This window comes from Hyla sarda, chromosome 6, assembly GCF_029499605.1.
Source record: "Hyla sarda isolate aHylSar1 chromosome 6, aHylSar1.hap1, whole genome shotgun sequence".
Taxonomy (NCBI): Eukaryota; Metazoa; Chordata; class Amphibia; order Anura; family Hylidae; genus Hyla; species Hyla sarda.
The window spans coordinates 249635465-249655274 of record NC_079194.1 but is presented as its reverse complement, the minus strand read 5'-3'; the positions used below and the strand labels follow the sequence as shown (position 1 = coordinate 249655274).

The 19810-nt window shown below is 44.8% G+C and overlaps 1 protein-coding gene across 9 annotated transcripts in view; it reads left to right on the top strand.

The window, feature by feature from the left end:
• LOC130276903 (mucin-5B-like) overlaps positions 1-19810 on the top strand; it is a 221592-nt gene that overhangs the window by 168053 nt on the left and 33729 nt on the right. For all 9 annotated transcript variants that reach the window (XM_056526902.1, XM_056526903.1, XM_056526901.1 and 6 more), the window contains 2 exons: positions 17954-18113; positions 18359-18487. In XM_056526902.1, coding sequence (XP_056382877.1) covers positions 17954-18113; positions 18359-18487 — 289 coding nt within the window. The remainder of the gene's footprint in view (positions 1-17953; positions 18114-18358; positions 18488-19810) is intronic.

Below are 19810 nucleotides of genomic sequence, written 5' to 3'. Positions count from 1 at the left end.
CACAGCTCCTCACCTCCATAATGACTTGTATGTGTGAAGGAGGACAGACTGCACTGCACAGGCTGGGGATAAGGGGGGTTGGGGTACATACTGCACTGCACAGGCTGGGGATAAGGGGGGGGACATACTGCACTGCACAGGCTGGGGATAAGGGATGGGGACATACTGCACTGCACAGGCTGGGGATAAGGGATGGGGACATACTGCACTGCACAGGCTGGGGATAAGTGATGGGGACATACTGCACTGCACAGGCTCGGGATAGGGGGGACATACTGCACTGCACGGGCTGGGGATAAGGGGGGGGGGAAATACTGCACTGCACGGGCTGGGGATAAGGGGGAGGACATACTGCACTGCACAGGCTGGGGATAAGGGGGGAGGACATACTGCACTGCACGGGCTGGGGATAAGGGGGGAGGACATACTGCACTGCACGGGCTGGGGATAAGGGGGGAGGACATACTGCACTGCACGGGCTGGGGATAAGGGGGAGGACATACTGCACTGCACGGGCTGGGGATAAGGCAGAGGACATACTGCACTGCACGGGCTGGGGATAAGGGGGGGACATACTGCACTGCACAGGCTGGGGATAAGGGGGGGCATACTGCACTGCACGGGCTGGGGATAAGGGGGGAGGACATACTGCACTGCACGCGCTGGGGATAAGGGGGAGGACATACTGCACTGCATGCACTGGGGATAAGGGGGGAGGACATACTGCACTGCACGGGCTGGGGATAAGGGGGGAGGACATACTGCACTGCACGGGCTGGGGATAAGGGGGGAGGACATACTGCACTGCACGAGCTGGGGATAAGGGGGGAGGACATACTGCACTGCACGGGCTTGGAATAAGGGGGAGGACATACTGCACTTCACGGGCTGGGGATAAGGGGGAGGACATACTGCACTGCACGGGCTGGGGATAAGGGGGGAGGACATACTGCACTGCATGCACTGGGGATAAGGGGGGAGGACATACTGCACTGCACGGGCTGGGGATAAGGGGGCTGAGGAGGATTTCTGTGTGTGAAGGAGACATAGACTGCAGGGGAATAAATATCATACTGGTGATGATTTCTATGTGTGAGAGAGGGGGGGGGGGGGGGGCTCCTGAATGACAGATGCTGGGAGTCCCTGTTATGTGTGTGTATGCCAGTGCTTCCCAACCAGGGAATGCTGGGAGTAGTAGTTTTGCAACATCTGTAGGCACCCTGGTTGGGAAACACTGGTGTATGAATGAACTACAACTCCCAGGAGACTACTGAGATACAATAGAGGTGTTGGTGAACTACAACTCCCAGGAGACTACTGAAATACAATAGAGGTGTTGGTGAACTACTACTCCCAGGAGACTACTGAGATACAATATAGGTGTTGGTGAACTACAACTCCCAGGAGACAACTGAGATACAATATAGGTGTTGGTGAACTACAACCCCCAGGATACTACTGAGAAACAATATAGGTGTTGGTGAACTACAACCCCCAGGAGACTACTGAGATACAATATAGGTGTTGGTGAACTAAAACCCCCAGGAGACTACAGAGGCAGCATGCTGGTGTTATACCACAGACTGAAGACTCCTGAATGACACATGCTGGGAGTTGCAGTCCCTTTTGTGTGTGTATGCCAGTGCATCCCAACCAGGGCTGAGTTATATTAGTGTGCTGTGTATAACTCTGCACATGCTGTATATATATATATATATATATATATATATATATATATATTTATATAAATAATCCAAAAAAGGAAGTGGCACTCCAAGGTACAAAAAAAAACGGTGTGTTTATTCACCCATTATGTCACTGCGCCATTGCAACCTCACAATGAGGTCTTTCTCAAGCCTTGAGAAAGACCTCATTGTGAGGTTGAAATGTCGCAATGACATAATGGGTGAATAAATACACCTTTTTTTGTACCTTAGAGTGCCGCTTCCTTTTTTGGATTACGTTTGAGAAGGTTTGGAGTTTGAACCTGTTGAAGCTGAGCACCCATTTAGGACTTGAAGTCTGAGTTACAGTGCCGGATCCCTTTCCTGCCTTTTGTATTTATATTATATATATATATATATATATATATATATATATATATATATATATTGAGGCGACGTTTCAACCTACACAATGAGGTCTTTTTCTTGCTTGAAAAAGAAATCATTGAGTAGGTTGAAACGTCGCCTCACATTTTGGGTGAATAAATATTTTCTACATTGGATCGATGGAGTGCCGCCCTATTAATTTTTGGAACTACATTGCTTGGGACGTGTTGGGCTCGTCTTACATAGGACTGAGCACCCGCCTGGATCCTGGGATTAAATCCCGCACAGTGCAACTCTCACATTTCTACTATGTATATATATATATATATATATATATATATATATATATATATATATATATATATATATATACAGTGACCCCCCCCCCCCCCGACCTACGATGGCCCTGACACACGATAATTTCAACATGCGATGGCCTCACAGAGGCCATCGCATGTTGAATGCAGCATCAACATACGATGCTTTTGTATGTCGGGGCCATCGCATAAACGGCGATAGCCGTTTACGGTGCCCCGTGAGCTCCGATGACGATCACTTACCTGTCCTCAGGGCTCCGGCGCGTCCTCTTCAGGATCCCCCTCCATCGTCGGAGCTCTCGTCATCACGTCGCTGCGCACGCTGTCCCATCATCCAATAGGAACGATGTGCGTAGCAACGTGATGGCGGCGACGGAGAGCGCGGTTGCCGGGGAAGCAGAGGCCTTGCCGGAGCGTCGGGGACACCCCGGGGACGCGGCGACAGCGATGGAAGGCGACATCCAGGGCAGCGGTGACAAGCGGTGACGGTCCGGAGTGGCGGGGACAGGTGAGTACAACTTCCTATACCAGTGGTCCTCAACCTTTGGACCTCCAGATGTTGCAAAACTATAACTCCCAGCATGTCCGGGAGGTCCGCAGGTTGTAGACCACTGTCCTATACTTTACATTGCACGGATCCCTCAACATACGATGGTTTCAACAAACAATGGTTCATTTGGAACGGATTACCATCGTATGTTGAGGGACCACTGTGTATATATATATATATATATATATATATATATATTAGTGTGCTGTGTATAACGCTGTATATATATATATTAGTGTGCTGTGTATGTATATATTAGTGTGCTGTGTATAACGCTGTATATATATTAGTGTGCTGCGTATAACGCAGGTTTCCTCAAGCTGCAAGGGGAGGACGAACTGCACGGCTGGCTTCTGCTGTTTCATGGGGTGTTTATTAGCCCCATAAAGAGGACATAGAAATGAATGGGGTTTGCACAGGACATGAACATCACTGTATGAACCCTGTGCATTTATATGTCAGAGTTCATACAGCGATATAGAAATGCAAGGGGTTCATACAGGGAAGCAGAAATGCACGGGGTCCATACAGGGAAGCAGAAATGTCGGGGTCCATTCGGGGAACAGATGCACGGGGTTCATACAGGGAAGCAGAAATGCACGGGGTTCATACAGGGAAGCAGAAATACACGGGGTCCATACAGGGAAGCAGAGATGCACGGGGTTCATACAGGGAAGCAGAGATGCACAGGGGTTCATACAGGGAAGCAGAGATGCACAGAGTTTTTACTGTGGTACTCATGTCAGCGTTCATTGCACAGCAGCTTCGAGAGAAAATCATGTCAGGAGGGACGTACAGGAGCACAAACATACAGGAGAAATAACACAGTAGCCTGTACATCTTCATCCAGGAGAAATCGAGAAGGAGGAGAAAACGGATTTTGGCAGCGGCCGCCACATTAAAACTTCACTTGCAGAATTCTGCGAGTGTAGTTTGATAAGATCATTAACCTGTCTAGGATTAAGGGAGTACCTGTACGCCCTCAGCGTTTCTGTTCACCACTGGTAACCGGGCGGTGAACGGAACGGGATGCCTGCTGAAATAGTTCAGAAGGCATTCCGTGCCAATGCCTGAGCCCCCCCCCCCTTTGTCAATTCAAACAGGAGATTTGCAGCGATTCCAGGTCATATGGATTAAATCCCGCACAGTGCAACTCTCACATTTCTACTATGTATATATATATATATATATATACAGTGACCCCCCCCCCCCGACCTACGATGGCCCCGACACACGATAATTTCAACATGCGATGGCCTCACAGAGGCCATCGCATGTTGAATGCAGCATCAACATACGATGCTTTTGTATGTCGGGGCCATCGCATAAACGGCGATAGCCGTTTACGGTGCCCCGTGAGCTCCGATGACGATCACTTACCTGTCCTCAGGGCTCCGGCGCGTCCTCTTCAGGATCCCCCTCCATCGTCGGAGCTCTCGTCATCACGTCGCTGCGCACGCTGTCCCATCATCCAATAGGAACGATGTGCGTAGCAACGTGATGGCGGCGACGGAGAGCGCGGTTGCCGGGGAAGCAGAGGCCTTGCCGGAGCGTCGGGGACACCCCGGGGACGCGGCGACAGCGATGGAAGGCGACATCCAGGGCAGCGGTGACAAGCGGTGACGGTCCGGAGTGGCGGGGACAGGTGAGTACAACTTCCTATACCAGTGGTCCTCAACCTTTGGACCTCCAGATGTTGCAAAACTATAACTCCCAGCATGTCCGGGAGGTCCGCAGGTTGTAGACCACTGTCCTATACTTTACATTGCACGGATCCCTCAACATACGATGGTTTCAACAAACAATGGTTCATTTGGAACGGATTACCATCGTATGTTGAGGGACCACTGTGTATATATATATATATATATATATATATATTAGTGTGCTGTGTATAACGCTGTATATATATATATTAGTGTGCTGTGTATGTATATATTAGTGTGCTGTGTATAACGCTGTATATATATTAGTGTGCTGCGTATAACGCAGGTTTCCTCAAGCTGCAAGGGGAGGACGAACTGCACGGCTGGCTTCTGCTGTTTCATGGGGTGTTTATTAGCCCCATAAAGAGGACATAGAAATGAATGGGGTTTGCACAGGACATGAACATCACTGTATGAACCCTGTGCATTTATATGTCAGAGTTCATACAGCGATATAGAAATGCAAGGGGTTCATACAGGGAAGCAGAAATGCACGGGGTCCATACAGGGAAGCAGAAATGTCGGGGTCCATTCGGGGAACAGATGCACGGGGTTCATACAGGGAAGCAGAAATGCACGGGGTTCATACAGGGAAGCAGAAATGCACGGGGTCCATACAGGGAAACAGATGCACGGGGTTCATACAGGGAACCAGAGATGCACGGGGTTCATACAGGGAAGCAGAAATGCATGGGGTCCATACAGGGAAGCAGAGATGCATGGGGTTCATACAGGGAAGCAGAGATCCACGGGGTTTCTACAGGGAAGCAGAGATGCACGGGGTCCATACAGGTAAGCAGAGATGCAGGGTGTTCATACAGGGAAGCAGAGATGCACGGGGTTCATACAGGGAAGGAGAGATGCACTGGGTTCATAAAGGGAAGCAGAGATGCACGGGGTTCATACAGGAAAGCAGAGATGCACGGGGTCCATACAGGGAAGCAGAGATGCACAGGGTTCATACAGGGAAGCAGAGATGCACGGGGTTCATACAGGGAAGCAGAGATGCATGGGGTTCGTACAGGGAAGCAGAGATGCACAGAGTTTTTACCGTGGTCCTCATGTCAGCGTTCATTGCACAGCAGCTTCGAGAGAAAATCATGTCAGGAGGGACGTACAGGAGCACAAACATACAGGAGAAATAACACAGTAGCCTGTACATCTTCATCCAGGAGAAATCAAGAATGAGGAGAAAACAGATTTTGGCGGCGGCCACCACATGAAAACTTCACTTGCAGAATTCTTTGAGTGGAGTTTGATAAAATCATTAACCTGTCTAGGACCAAGGGCGCACCTGTACGCCCTCAGTGTTTCTGTTCACCACTGGTAACCGGGCGGTGAACGGAACGGGATGCCTGCTGAAATAGTTCAGAAGGCATTCCGTGACAATGCCTGGGGGGCTCCTGAGTCAATTCAAACAGGAGATTTGCAGTGATTCCACCCTGAAGTGGTGGGGGTGCCACCCCACCTATCTCTGCTATTGGCCAGTCAGAAGCAATCGACCAATAGCAGATAGTGGAGGTGACGTGAGGGTTAAAGTTCAGTTCCCCGCTCTGCCCACCAATGGTAGTCCGGGCAAAGCGGGGAACTGTGATGTGAGCAGTGGTGAAGGTCCTCCTCCAGCAGTGGCAGGCGGCGATCGTGCTGTTGACGGGAGCCAGGAGGTGAATAGTTACCTAGCAACATCTGAAGGGCCACAGTTTGGAGATCACTGTACAGTGGTCTCTAAATTGTGGCCATTAAGATCTTGCATAACTACAACTCCCAGCATGCATGAACAGTAAATGGCTTTCAGGGCATGCTGAGAGTTGCATATGCGTGCCTCCAGCTGTTGCATCTCTACAACTCCCAGCATGCCCTTCGGCTATCAGTTCATGCTGGGAGTTGTAGTTTTGCGACAGCTGGAGGCACACTGGTGAGAAAACACCCAGTTAGGTAACAGAACCTAACTGAGTGTTTACTCACCAGTGTGCCTCCAGCTGTCGCAAAACTACACCACTCTTCTGACCAACTAATAGCAGAGATAGGTGGGGTGGCACCCCGCCAACTCACTCCTATCACTTCAGGGTGATTGAACCTGTCTTGGACAGCCCCGCGCACCCTTATTTACCAGGTCACCGGAGACTAATATGACCTGGAATCGCTGCAAATCTCCTGTTTGAATTGACAAAGGGGGGGGGGGGGGCTCAGGAGCCCCCCAGGCATTGGCACGGAATGCCTTCTGAACTATTTCAGCAGGCATCCCGTTCCGTTCACCGCCCGGTTACCAGTGGTGAACAGAAACGCTGAGGGCGTACAGGTACTCCCTTAATCCTAGACAGGTTAATGATCTTATCAAACTACACTCGCAGAATTCTGCAAGTGAAGTTTTAATGTGGCGGCCGCTGCCAAAATCCGTTTTCTCCTCCTTCTCGATTTCTCCTGGATGAAGATGTACAGGCTACTGTGTTATTTCTCCTGTATGTTTGTGCTCCTGTACGTCCCTCCTGACATGATTTTCTCTCGAAGCTGCTGTGCAATGAACGCTGACATGAGTACCACGGTAAAAACTCTGTGCATCTCTGCTTCCCTGTATGAACCCCTGTGCATCTCTGCTTCCCTGTATGAACCCCGTGCATCTCTGCTTCCCTGTATGGACCCCGTGCATCTCTGCTTTCCTGTATGAACCCCCGTGCATCTCTGCTTCCCTGTATGAACCCCGTGCATCTCTCCTTCCCTGTATGAACCCCGTGCATCTCTGCTTCCCTGTATGAACCCCGTGCATCTCTGCTTCCCTGTATGAACATCCTGCATCTCTGCTTACCTGTATGGACCCCGTGCATCTCTGCTTCCCTGTAGCAACCCCGTGGATCTCTGCTTCCCTGTATGAACCCCGTGCATCTCTGCTTCCCTGTATGGACCCAGTGCATCTCTGCTTCCCTGTATGAACCCCGTGCATCTCTGCTTCCCTGTATGAACCCTGTGCATCTCTGCTTTCCTGTATGGACCCCATGCATCTCTGCTTCCCTGTATGTCACCCATGCATTTCTGCTTCCCTGTATGAACCCCAGCATTTCTGCTTCCCTGTATGAACCCTGTGCATTTCTACATCCCTGTATGAACCCAGTGCATCTCTGCTTCCCTGTATGGACCCCGTGCATCTCTGCTTCCCTGTATGAACCCCATGCATCTCTGCTTCCCTTTATGAACCCTGTGCATTTCTGCTTCCCTGTATGGACCCCGTGCATTTCTGCTTCCCTGTATGAACCCCGGCATTTCTGCTTCCCTGTATGGACCCCGTGCATTTCTGCTTCCGAGTATGAACCCAGTGCATCTCTGCTTCCCTGTATGAACCCTGTGCATTTCTGCTTCCCTGTATGAACCCCGTGCATCTCTGGTTCCCTGTATGAACCCCGTGCATCTCTGCTTCCCTGTATGAAACCCGTACATTTCTGCTTCCCTGTATGGACCCTGTGCATTTCTGCTTCCCTGTATGAACCCCGTGCATTTCTATGTCGCTTATTGAACCCTGATGTATAAATGCACAGGGTTCATACAGTGATGCTCATGTCCTGTACAAACCCCATTCATTTCTATGTCCTCTTTATGGGGCTAATAAACACCCCATGAAAAAGCAGAAGCCAGCACGTGCATTTCGTCCTCCCCCTTGCAGCTTGAGGAAACCTGCGTTATACGCAGCACACTAATATATATATATAGTGGTCCCTCAACATACGATGGCAATTCGTTCCAAACGACCCATCGTTTGTCGAATCCATCGTATGTTGAGGGATCCGTGCAATGTAAAATATAGGAAGCTGTACTCACCTGTCCCCGTCGCTCCGGACAAGGTCCTCACCACTCCCGATGCTGTCCCAGGGGCTCCCTATGCTGTCCCGCTACTCCGGTGTCTTCTTCGCGATCCTCCGGTGTCTTGCGCATCTTCTGCAGGGTCCGGGCCTCGCTTTCTGGTGACGTTATTACGCTGCTGCGCCGGCGCGGCGTGTGTAGTGACGTAATAACGACGCCGGAAAGCAAGGCCCGGACCCTGGAGAAGATGCGCAAGACACCGGAGGATCGCGAAGTGGACCCGGAGCAGCGGGAATAGGTAAGCGAACCTGCCAGGGATGCTTAAACTGCTATCCGACAGCAGCTTAAGCATTTTGCGCTGTCGGATAGCAGTTAATGCGATGGCCCCGACATATAAAAGCATCGTATGTCGATGCTGACATCGACATGCGATGGCCTCTGAGAGGCCATCGTATGTCGATTTTATCATATGTCGGGGCCATCGTAGGTCGGGGGGTTACTGTATATATATATATATATATATATATATATATATATATATATATTGTGACGATCCGTCTTGGGGATTAGCTCTGGGATCGTCCTGGACCATGCCACAGGATGCGTTTCTTCTCAATAAACCAGCAAACAAACGCTTATAATGCAAATCTGGCACCTTGCCAGTTTTATTAGACAGGTTGCAGGGAAAGAAACAAACAAAAAGCAGGAATAAAACAAAATCCTAGACCGTCTGGTCACTGACTAAACAGATCAGCTTGTTCTGACTAACAACCGCTGAGCTTCCCTCAGCCGGTTAAACATATGTCCCCTGCAACCTTCTACTCACAATTCATGTCACTCTCTTTGAGCCACTCATAGCTCGGGCTGTGTACTCCTCAGCAGGCTCTGTCTCTTCCTTACAGCCCACATGCTGTCTCCTAGGAAGAGCCCACATTAGACTGAGTCTCCATCTCATATACACCTCCCTTTCCTCCTGCCTCATTACTTAAGAAGCAGGTGAGAGCTTCTGCAGGGTGAGCCAAGGAAATACACCCTTTCCTTGCCACACTGCCACAATATATATATATATATATATATATATATATATATGAAAGAAGAAACAAGGTCCGGCACTAGGTTGCAGGTAAAAACTTCTTATTCTTTTATTTCAAGATTCTGCGGTACAGGGTAGAAAACTGACGCGTTTCGCTAAAAAGCTTAATCGTAGACTGTCGTACAATCACAGGGGACAACTTAAAATACCGGAGGTATAAGTCACATGACTGACCTCGTCATTTTTAATAACATGTTACATATAAAACCGGCCGGTCTACGGCACAGGAGGCGAGCTGGGCGTGCACTGGGTGAGTGACTCACAAACCAGCCTTGATTCAAGTTTCCCGCACGAGTCTGCTCCCACGCCGCCAACTTCAATTATGGCTGAAATGAATGAAGATTCACGTGATACGGCGGAGAGGGAAACCACGTTGAATGCCAATACAGATATGGGCCTGTACGGTCCTACAAGAGATTCTAAGGCGATGTCGGTATTCAAGGACTTTATGGAACCGATACATAACGTGGCTCCCTCAGAGATGCTTGCAATCACAAGGGAATTGGAAACCATGATGATTAAGGAAACCAAAACTTGGTGGGACCACAAAACACTCACCACCTATTTGCAAAAGAATATTGTGCCCCGGGGACTGAGACTTAAAAAGAGACCAATTAAAGTCTATTCCCAACAATTCATTTCTAAATGGGACAATGCACTACTGGAGTGTTCAGCAAAACTGATGACGTACATAGTGGAAGAGGAGTCCGCAGAGCTCGCAGAAATGCAACTGGAGCTGGAGACCCTTAAGACTCGACTATGTGAATACAAAGATCACAAGGACTTTGCTGATATGGAACAAATTGTCCTGGAAAAACTGGAGAAACTGGAGAAAGGAATTATGGATCTAAAAAGAAATAAATTCCAGAGGGATGTTACGGATTATAATAAGGATCAAATATTTACTTGGCATCATTCGCACATCACGCTCAATCCTAAGAACATCCCGATCCAGATCCAGACGCAGGAATTATTCCAGATCCAGAGGAAATAGCAGAGTCAGCTTCTCAGAACCTGATAGTCCACAGGAGGAGTCTAATGGAGTTCCTAGAATCCACACCCAACAACAACAAACGCAAAAGAAGTCTGCTGCACCTGGCATTCCCCCAAGAGACCTGGGGGCGGTTCCAAAAAAACGCACAGGTACGAAGGATCAAACAAACAAAAAAAAGACCCGACGAGCAGGTCGCCGACACAAACAGAGGAAGATATCCACTACGCTCCCTACTGACCCCACGTTGAATCCAGTCACGAATCTATCAGCCTGCATTTTGACCCCGGCACAGATAGATGTCCTCAGCAAAGGTTTGAATTTTGCACCATCTTGCCATTTTGATTTGTTTAATACATTGTTAGATGTTAACAAACTAGCCAGGGGACTAATTTTGAAAAGACATTTTCATGCCTGGAGGATATGCAGGACGACCATGGACATGATGTGGACTTGGGGAGGGAAAGTGTAGCAGGGGCCAGATCAACAGCTATATTGGGTGGGAGAGATTTGTGTTATGATTTGCAAGATCAATTAACTAAGTTAAACTTGATAAGTTTACAGATGGAAAATGTGGAATATGATGATAAATTGGACAAGCCATACCTCTCTGCCAACCCTGGATTCTATCCTGTGGCCTCCAGACCTGAGGCCCTGGATAAATTCCAGGAGTTGGTGGAGAGGGATTTGGTTAAATTAAAACAAGAATCTTGCACCACTAGTTTATATGATAATTTGAATAAAAGCGAAAGAGGTGCGTTGAAGGATTTGGTTGACAATAAATCCATTGTAATTCGCAATGCCGACAAGGGCGGAAACATCATAGTACTTGATGCCAGCTTATACAAAAAATTTTATATAGAAATATTGTCAGATACACAAACGTATTGCAAATTAGGTGGAGATCCCACTAAAATATTTCAACTGAAACTCAAAAAGGTGCTAGAGGAAGGTGTAGCATTGGGGGTTTTGGACAAGAAACTAGAAGAGTATCTCTTTGTCTCTCATCCCATAAGTCCGGTGTTCCACTCACTCCCCAAGGTGCATAAAGGGGTTTTTCCACCACCCCTGAGACCCATTGTCGTCGGCATTGGGTCCCTGCTAGAGCGCCTTGGTGAGTGGGTGGATCACTACTTGCAGCCCCTCACTAAGACTACTCCTACATATATAGAGGATTCAAAACATGCCATTAATGTTCTAGAAAATATCACTTGGGGCAAGGAGTTGTCATGGGCAACATGTGATGTCATAGGATTGTATCCATCTATTCCTTGGTCCAAGGGTTTAGAAGCTTTATCCTTACACATGGAAAAATATAGCCCGTACTCCCCTGGTCTGAGGGACTTCATCACCATCGCAACAGAATTTTTGCTTAAACACAATTATTTCATGTTCGATGGTGATTATTTCCTTCAGACCAGGGGAGCATCGATGGGGGCTAACTACTCCCCCTTTTTTGCGAACATTTTTATGTTCTATTGGGAATCCCAGTTCATATTCAATATCGATAATCCATACTTGAATAGTATACATTGGCTAGGGCGCTTCATTGACGATATTTTAATAATCTGGAAAGATTCAAAGGATGAATTTGAGAATTTTGTTAAATATATTGGATCCAATGACCTCAATTTAGGGTTCACATCGTTCTTTAACAAAGATAGTATTAATTTCCTAGATCTCACATTGGTGGGCAGAGAGGATGTTATAGAAGTCCTTCCTTACAGGAAGGAAACGGCGACTAACTCCATATTAAGGGCATCCTCCTGTCACCCAAAACATGTTTTGGATAATATCCCATTTGGGGAGCTCTGCAGGATCAGGCGCAATTGCTCTAGAGAAGATGAGTTTAAAGTGGCAGCAGAAGACCTGTGTGTTAGGCTGAGAAATAGAGGCTATAATGATAAAATCTTGAATCAGTCACACAAGAAAATTAATTAAATCGATCGGAGGGATTTAGTGGCATACTCTAGGAGGAGACAGGAACAGGAGGAATCACATAATGCAGGTGGCAAAAGTAGTAAATTTAAATCTAAATTCAAGAGACCTTTTTTCGTCACACCGTATAGCACCCAATTTAATAAAATAAAAAATATTATAAATAGGTACATCCCAGTCCTTGAAACTGATCCAGCTTTAAGAAATATTGTAGCGGGAGGTATTGCTATAGTATCTAGGAGGGGTCCCTCTATAGGGTCCAAAATATCCCCAAGCCTTTTTGAAAGTAAAAGTAATATCAAAACAAATAGCCAGAATTGGCTCAATGCCAAAGGAAATTGGAAATGTGGACACAACCGGTGTTTAACGTGTGACTATATGAGTGTCTCAAATCAAGTGATATCATGCACTACGGGAAAAGCACACAGTATACAAAATTATATAAATTGTAATACTAAAAATATTGTATATGTGGCGACTTGCACAATTTGCAAATTACAATATGTGGGTTGCTCAGGCAACTCATTAAAAATGAGATTTAGAAAACATGTGTCGGATATCAGGAGTAACCTACCAGGTATCTCCATGTTATCCCGTCATTTCAGAGAAATACATGGGGGGGAGGCAAATAGCCTCCGTGTCTCGGGATTGGAGAAAATATCCTTGGGGCCAAAAGGTGGGGATCTCAAATACAGGATGTATAAACGTGAGACCTATTGGATGTTCCTTTTGGGAACTAGATACCCAGAGGGTTTCAATAAAAGAATGGATATGATGTTAACTTGTCCATAATATTGCATTGTTGTTGTTAGGTTATATTTTGTAGGAATAGTATTTATAGTTATGAATAAGTCAAACAATCCAGTGTGGATTGACAATGTCATAACCTACACTGTATTCATAGACCAAATCCATCCAACTATGTAGGGTAATCATGTCTTAATTTTATGTTATGGAATAGCATGATAGAATCCACACTTGGATTTTACCAATAATAAGGAGAAATAACAATAACGATTAATATCAATAATAAAAAGTATTAAAAATTCAAAAATAATGATAATTACAATAATAACTATAAAAATAGTAACATGGAATAAATAATAACAAAAATAAAAAATAATAAATAATAAAAAATAAAAAACAAGAAAAATTAATAACATTAATGATATAAAATAATAACAACAAAATAAATAACAAAATAAAAATAAAAATTAAATTAAATAAAAATAAAAATAATAAAGAATTAATTATCACAATGAAATAGGAAAGATGTCAATGCTATCTAGGATATTATGGCATAGTAATAAATGTTAGCAAAATATAAATAACAACAATATAAATACATAGAAATATAAATAATAATAAAAATAAGAAATATTTAAAGATAAAAAGTATTAATAATAATAATATATACACAAAAAAATTATAAATAAGAAATCATAAAAAATTGCTCATCAATGGTCTCCATTTACTTCATCCTGTTAATATTCACACATAAATAATTGATGTTGCTCTCATATGGCAGCCAGTATCGTATAATATTACGCACTAACTGCATTGTGTGCTTTTCCCATGCGCGTATTCTGATAATGATAAACATATATGTATATATATATAAAAAATCTTTCTTTTCCCATGCTAAATTTGAATTCTTCTTGCCTGTTTGTTCCTTTCTCCTCCCCCCCTATTGTGGTTTCCGTATTTATATGACAATTTGTACGTCTAGTTCACACTCCATTTTCATCCACTGCGATTTTAAAAATTTAAAAATTAAAAATATAAAATCAATAAGAGGTCAAAACACATCCTACAATATAATTTATTGCTAGGGAAACTCTTAGTCTTGCAATCAGCGAATAATAAATATGAAATAGTTTCTAACGCAGTATATGATAATCTAAGAGTGTGAACAGACACCATAATTAGTGTTCTGAATGGATTCCAATTCCAGATTTTATATGTAACATGTTATTAACAATGACGAGGTCAGTCATGTGACTTATACCTCCGGTATTTTAAGTTGTCCCCTGTGATTGTACGGCAGTCTACGATTAAGCTTCTTAGCGAAACGCGTCAGACTTTCTACCCTGTACCGCAGAATCTTGAAATAAAAGAATAAGAAGCTTTTACCTGCAACCTAGTGCCGGACCTTGTTTCTTCTTTCACAAGTGAGTAGCCGGAGGCGGTACCGGTCGGTCTACGGCACAGGAGGCGAGCTGGGCGTGCACTGGGTGAGCAACTCACAAACCAGCCTTGATATATATATATATATATATATATATATATATATATACAGCGTTATACACAACACACTAATATATATATATATATATATATATATATACACAGCGTTATACACAGCACACTAATATATATATATATATATATATATATATATATATATATATATATATACAGCATTATACACAGCACACTAATATATATATATATATATATATATATATATATATATATACATATATATATATATATATATATATATATATATATATGGCCTGTGCCGAGTTATACACAGCACACTAGTATAACTCAGCCCTGGTTGGGATACACTGGCATACACACACAAAAGGGACTACAACTCCCAGCATGTGTCATTCAGGAGTCTTCAGTATATTGTCTCTGTAGTCTCCTGGGAGTTGCAGTTCACCAACACCTCTATTGTCTTTGTAGTCTACTGGGAGTTGTAGTTCACCAACACCTCTATTGTATCTCAGTAGTCCCCTGGGAGTTGTAGTTCACCAATACATATATCGTAACTCAGTAGTCTCCTGGGAGTTGTAGTTTACCAACACCTTTATTGTATCTCAGTAGTCTCCTGGGGGTAGTAGTTCACAAACACCTCTATTGTATCTCAGCAGTCTCCTGGGAGTTGTAGTTCACCAACACCTCTATTGTATCTCAGTAGTCTCCTGGGGGTTGTAGTTCACCAACACCTATATTGTATCTCAGTAGTCTCCTGGGAGCTGTAGTTCACCAACACCTATATTGTATCTCAGTAGTCTCCTGGGGGTTGTAGTTAACCAGCACATATATTGTATCTCAGTAGTATCCTGGGAGTTGTAGTTCACCAACACCTATATTTTATTTCAGTAGTCCCCTGGAAGTTGTAGTTCACCAACACCTATATTGTATCTCAGTAGTCTCCTGGGAGTTGTAGTTCATACACCAGTGTTTCCCAACCAGGGTGCCTACAGATGTTGCAAAACTACTTCTACCAGCATTCCCTGGTTGGGAAACACTGGCATACACACACATAACAGGGACTACAATTCTTAGCATGTGTCATTCAGGAGTCCCCCCCCCCCCCCCCCCTGCAGTCTATGTCTATGTCTCCTTCACACATAGAAATCCTCCCCAGCCCCCTTATCCCCAGCCCGTGCAGTGCAGTCTGTCCTCCTTCACACATACAAGTCATTATGGAGGTGAGGAGCTGTGCACGTACATCCTCTCTCTCCTCCCCCTGCTCTGTGTTTTCCCCCGGTGGTAGATTATGTCCTGTGGAGACAGAGCAGGGGGGGAGGAGCTGTTTACTGAGCTGTGTACGTCATCGCTCTTCCCCTGCTGTGTCTTCTTGTGTAATGTAGAGCAGGGGGTGTGAGGTGAGATTTCCGAACCTACGGGGCGTGGCTTAATTATATCCCGCAGATGTGCGACCTCGGGCTCTGCTTTTGCATGGGTTTGGAAATCTCACCTCACACCGGCCAAAGAACGGAAATAGATGAGCTCAGACGCTTACTTCTCTCTCTCTCTCTGTTTGTTTCAATTGGCATCACAAAATAATGGGGGGAGGGGGGGGATTTATAATTGATTTTACCCTATTTTTGCAGTGTTGATTTGATGCACGATTTATCACAGTTGATATTTCTCTTTTCATTGCTTTAGATGTTTTTCTAACTTATGTAGCTATGCCATAGTCTGGTTAACTTCATGCAGTGGTCATGAATCTATCATGTTCAAATCCCTCAATTTGTCACAAAGCTAGACCTTGCCTATAAAACTGGCTGTGAACAGTATTTTGGCACAGCAGGCTAACAAGTCGCAGATAAAAAAAACACAGAGGGACAGCCATACAAAGTAGTGTACTAAGTGTAATTTCCAAAATGTATTTTATCATGCAACCACACAAATGTATTCCCCTTTATAAATCCCCCAACTCCAAATGTCTCAAGGACATATCAAAAGTTTTTTAAAGCGACATGTACACTTTAAACTACTGTTTGTAGAACTTTTAAAAGGGATGCAATGAGGGAGATATATCAAGATTAAGACAAAAAAAGTGAAGTATTTGCCCATAGAAACACTGCTCATCAGCCATAATTAAAGGCAAAACCTTTTTTTTATATATATCAACTGGCTCTGGAAAGTTAAACAGATTTGTAAATTACTTCTATTAAAAAATCTTAATCCTTCCAATAGTTATTAGCTTCTGAAGTTTTCTGTCTAACTGCTCAATTATGTCACGTCCTGGGAGCTGTGCATGATGGGAGAATATCCTCATAGGAACTGCACAGCTCCCGGGACGTGAGTCATCAGAGAGCAGTTAGACAGAAAACAACAACTCAACTTCAGAAGCTAATAACTATTGGAAGGATTAAGATTTTTTTAATAGAAGTAATTTACAAATCTGTTTAACTTTCCGGAGCCAGTTGATATATAAAAAAAAGTTTTGGCCCGGAATACCCTTTTAACTCCTTTCTTGCTGGGCTGAGCTGTACTCACGGCTAGTATGCACGATAATAACCGAGTTATCTCAATGTGTAGAGCTTATATACAACACCTATACGACAGAGCTCCAGCCTCTCTGTTCAATAGTTCATGATTAGACACACATGTATAGGGCGCAACTCCAGCTGACACGCCGGCAACAGGAATTTAGGTGAGTATACACATGAATGTTATGACTCACGGTTTAGTAGAAAGTTTCTTTCAGGTTTATTCAAGTATATTCAGGTATTTCATTGTCTCGCAGGACATCAGGTTAGCAGCATGATATGCAAGCAGCAAAGGTGGACACAAGCTCCGTGCTCCCTTCAGTCATGGCCCAACGTTTCAGGGGCAAGCTCCTTTAGTCATGCGCATGACTAAGGGGGCTTGCCCCTGAAACGTTGGGCCATGACTGAAGGGAGCACGGAGCTTGTATCCACCTTTGCTGCTTGCATATCATGCTGCTAACCTGATGTCCTGCGAGACAATGAAATACCTGAATATACTTGAATAAACCTGAAAGAAACTTTCTACTAAACCGTGAGTCATAACATTCATGTGTATACTCACCTAAATTCCTGTTGCCGGCGTGTCAGCTGGAGTTGCGCCCTATACATGTGTGTCTAATCCTGTACTCACGCCTGTCAGCTGCAAGCACAGCTCAGTCCTGACATTGCCAGGTTCGTCCGAGCCCAATATTAAAAAATACAATAACAAGTGCGGCAGCTTTACATATGCACACTATTTGCTGCACTCCTCTACTGTTTACTTGTTTGTTTTTTAATCATAGGTGGACCCCATCCCATTCTTCGAGAATTGTGTTGATGATACTTGTAGCTGTAGTAATGATATTGGGGACTGCGAATGTCTATGCACTTCTATAGCTGCTTATTCCACAGAATGCAAAGGACATAAAATCTGTATAAAATGGAGAACTCCAGACATCTGTCGTAAGTTTTCTTTAACCCTTCCCCATTTCAAGTGAATTGTATAAGGTTTAAACAGTACCGCTCCTTATCAAAACTGTGCACCTCTACATGCCTATTGTTTTTATATCATAATTTCTTGCATATATTTAATTTGTATCAATCTATTAATAAAATTGTCATTGTAAATGTAATTTATGAACTTTTAGTAGTCGGTAAAGTTGCAATTTCTTGAACCAAATTCATTGTGTAATTTGTGTTCTTTCCAGCTTTGTTTTGTGACTATTTCAACAAGGATGACCACTGTGACTGGCACTACAATCCTTGTGGTTCTCCTTGCATGAAGACTTGTCTTAATCCTCAAGGGGAGTGTGAAATTTATAAAGATATGCTTGAAGGTGCGTAGATAATACATATTACACTTTGACAGAGTGTGCGCCTTATTTCTAAAGTACCCCCCCCAGTCTGAACTGTATCCAGTATTGTCAAAAAATTGCATGCCGATGCAAATAAAATTTGCACCAGAAAGTGTACGGGACTTTGTCAGTGAAAAGTGTTTAACTCGAGGCGCTGGTGGAATAGAGGGGAGGTGAAGAAAAGAAGGTTGTCCGCCATTGTGAAGTGTTCAAGTAGTGTGTCAACCATGTGCAAGATCAGGTCGGAGGCTATGTTGTGTTACAAAGTGTTACCTGTACCTGCAAAGATTAAAGATGCGCTGGAGAAGTGTGCGAAAATGTCCCGCACTGATCAGCGTCCCGCCCCTGGGCGTGGAAACCATGTTGCTGTATCGATGCCGAAGTGAAACTGTAAAGATCTGCCACTTCCATCCGGCGGCCATTTTTCCGGAGCCCTGTATAAAAGGAGCAGCACCGCCGGATCCTCTCAGTTTGCCGGAAGTCTGTAAGTGGAGCAACATGGTGGAACAGGCAAGCACGAGGTTGGAGAAACCCAAGATGACGCCGGAGGCCCGGAAAGTCGCCGCAGCACAAATGTTTCAGGAGCTGGCAGATAGTCTACAGTGCATCTCCATTGGGGCCAAAGAGGCCTGCTACCAAGTTCTATTGCCCGAGGATGATGGAGACAGGCCAGCAACCCCGGCAGAGGGAATGCCGGCATCTTCCCGAGAATCATCGCCAGTGAGGCTGTCCCCTCATCACCAGACCTGGGAATCCTGGGCTTAAACCCATACAGAGGAGTCAGAAGTGAATACCCTGGCTGAGGCCGAATTCTCTACCCCTCCTTCTACTCCTAGCCCAAGCAGTCTGACAGGCGAGGCTGGGATGGCATGTATCCTGGCTGAAGAGTCTACGTGTACCCACTCTGCTAATGAGTCGTGAGACTAATTTTGTGTGTGAAGGATTCTTATTGTTTTCAGGTTATGTAACGTTTAAAGGAGAAGTGTCTGACAAACTGGTCAAGAAGTTTATTTGCAATGGCCTGGCTTTTAGCTGTGATCCTTTGCTGAGAACTCGAAACGTACCAGAACTGTGGAGCGGTACTAAGAAAACTTTTACAAAAACAAGTGCTACATGGACTCGTCCCTTGTTTATGTTACTAATATTCAGACCTGTGAAGGACATTCTACAATAATGCCCCAGGAACTGTTGTCATCACCAGCCCCAGTGGCCACTTCCCTTATAGCCCCCATAGGGGGCTATAACATTGGAAAAAAAAGTGTAAAAAAATTGTTAATAAATTTGATTTAACCCCTTCCCTAATAA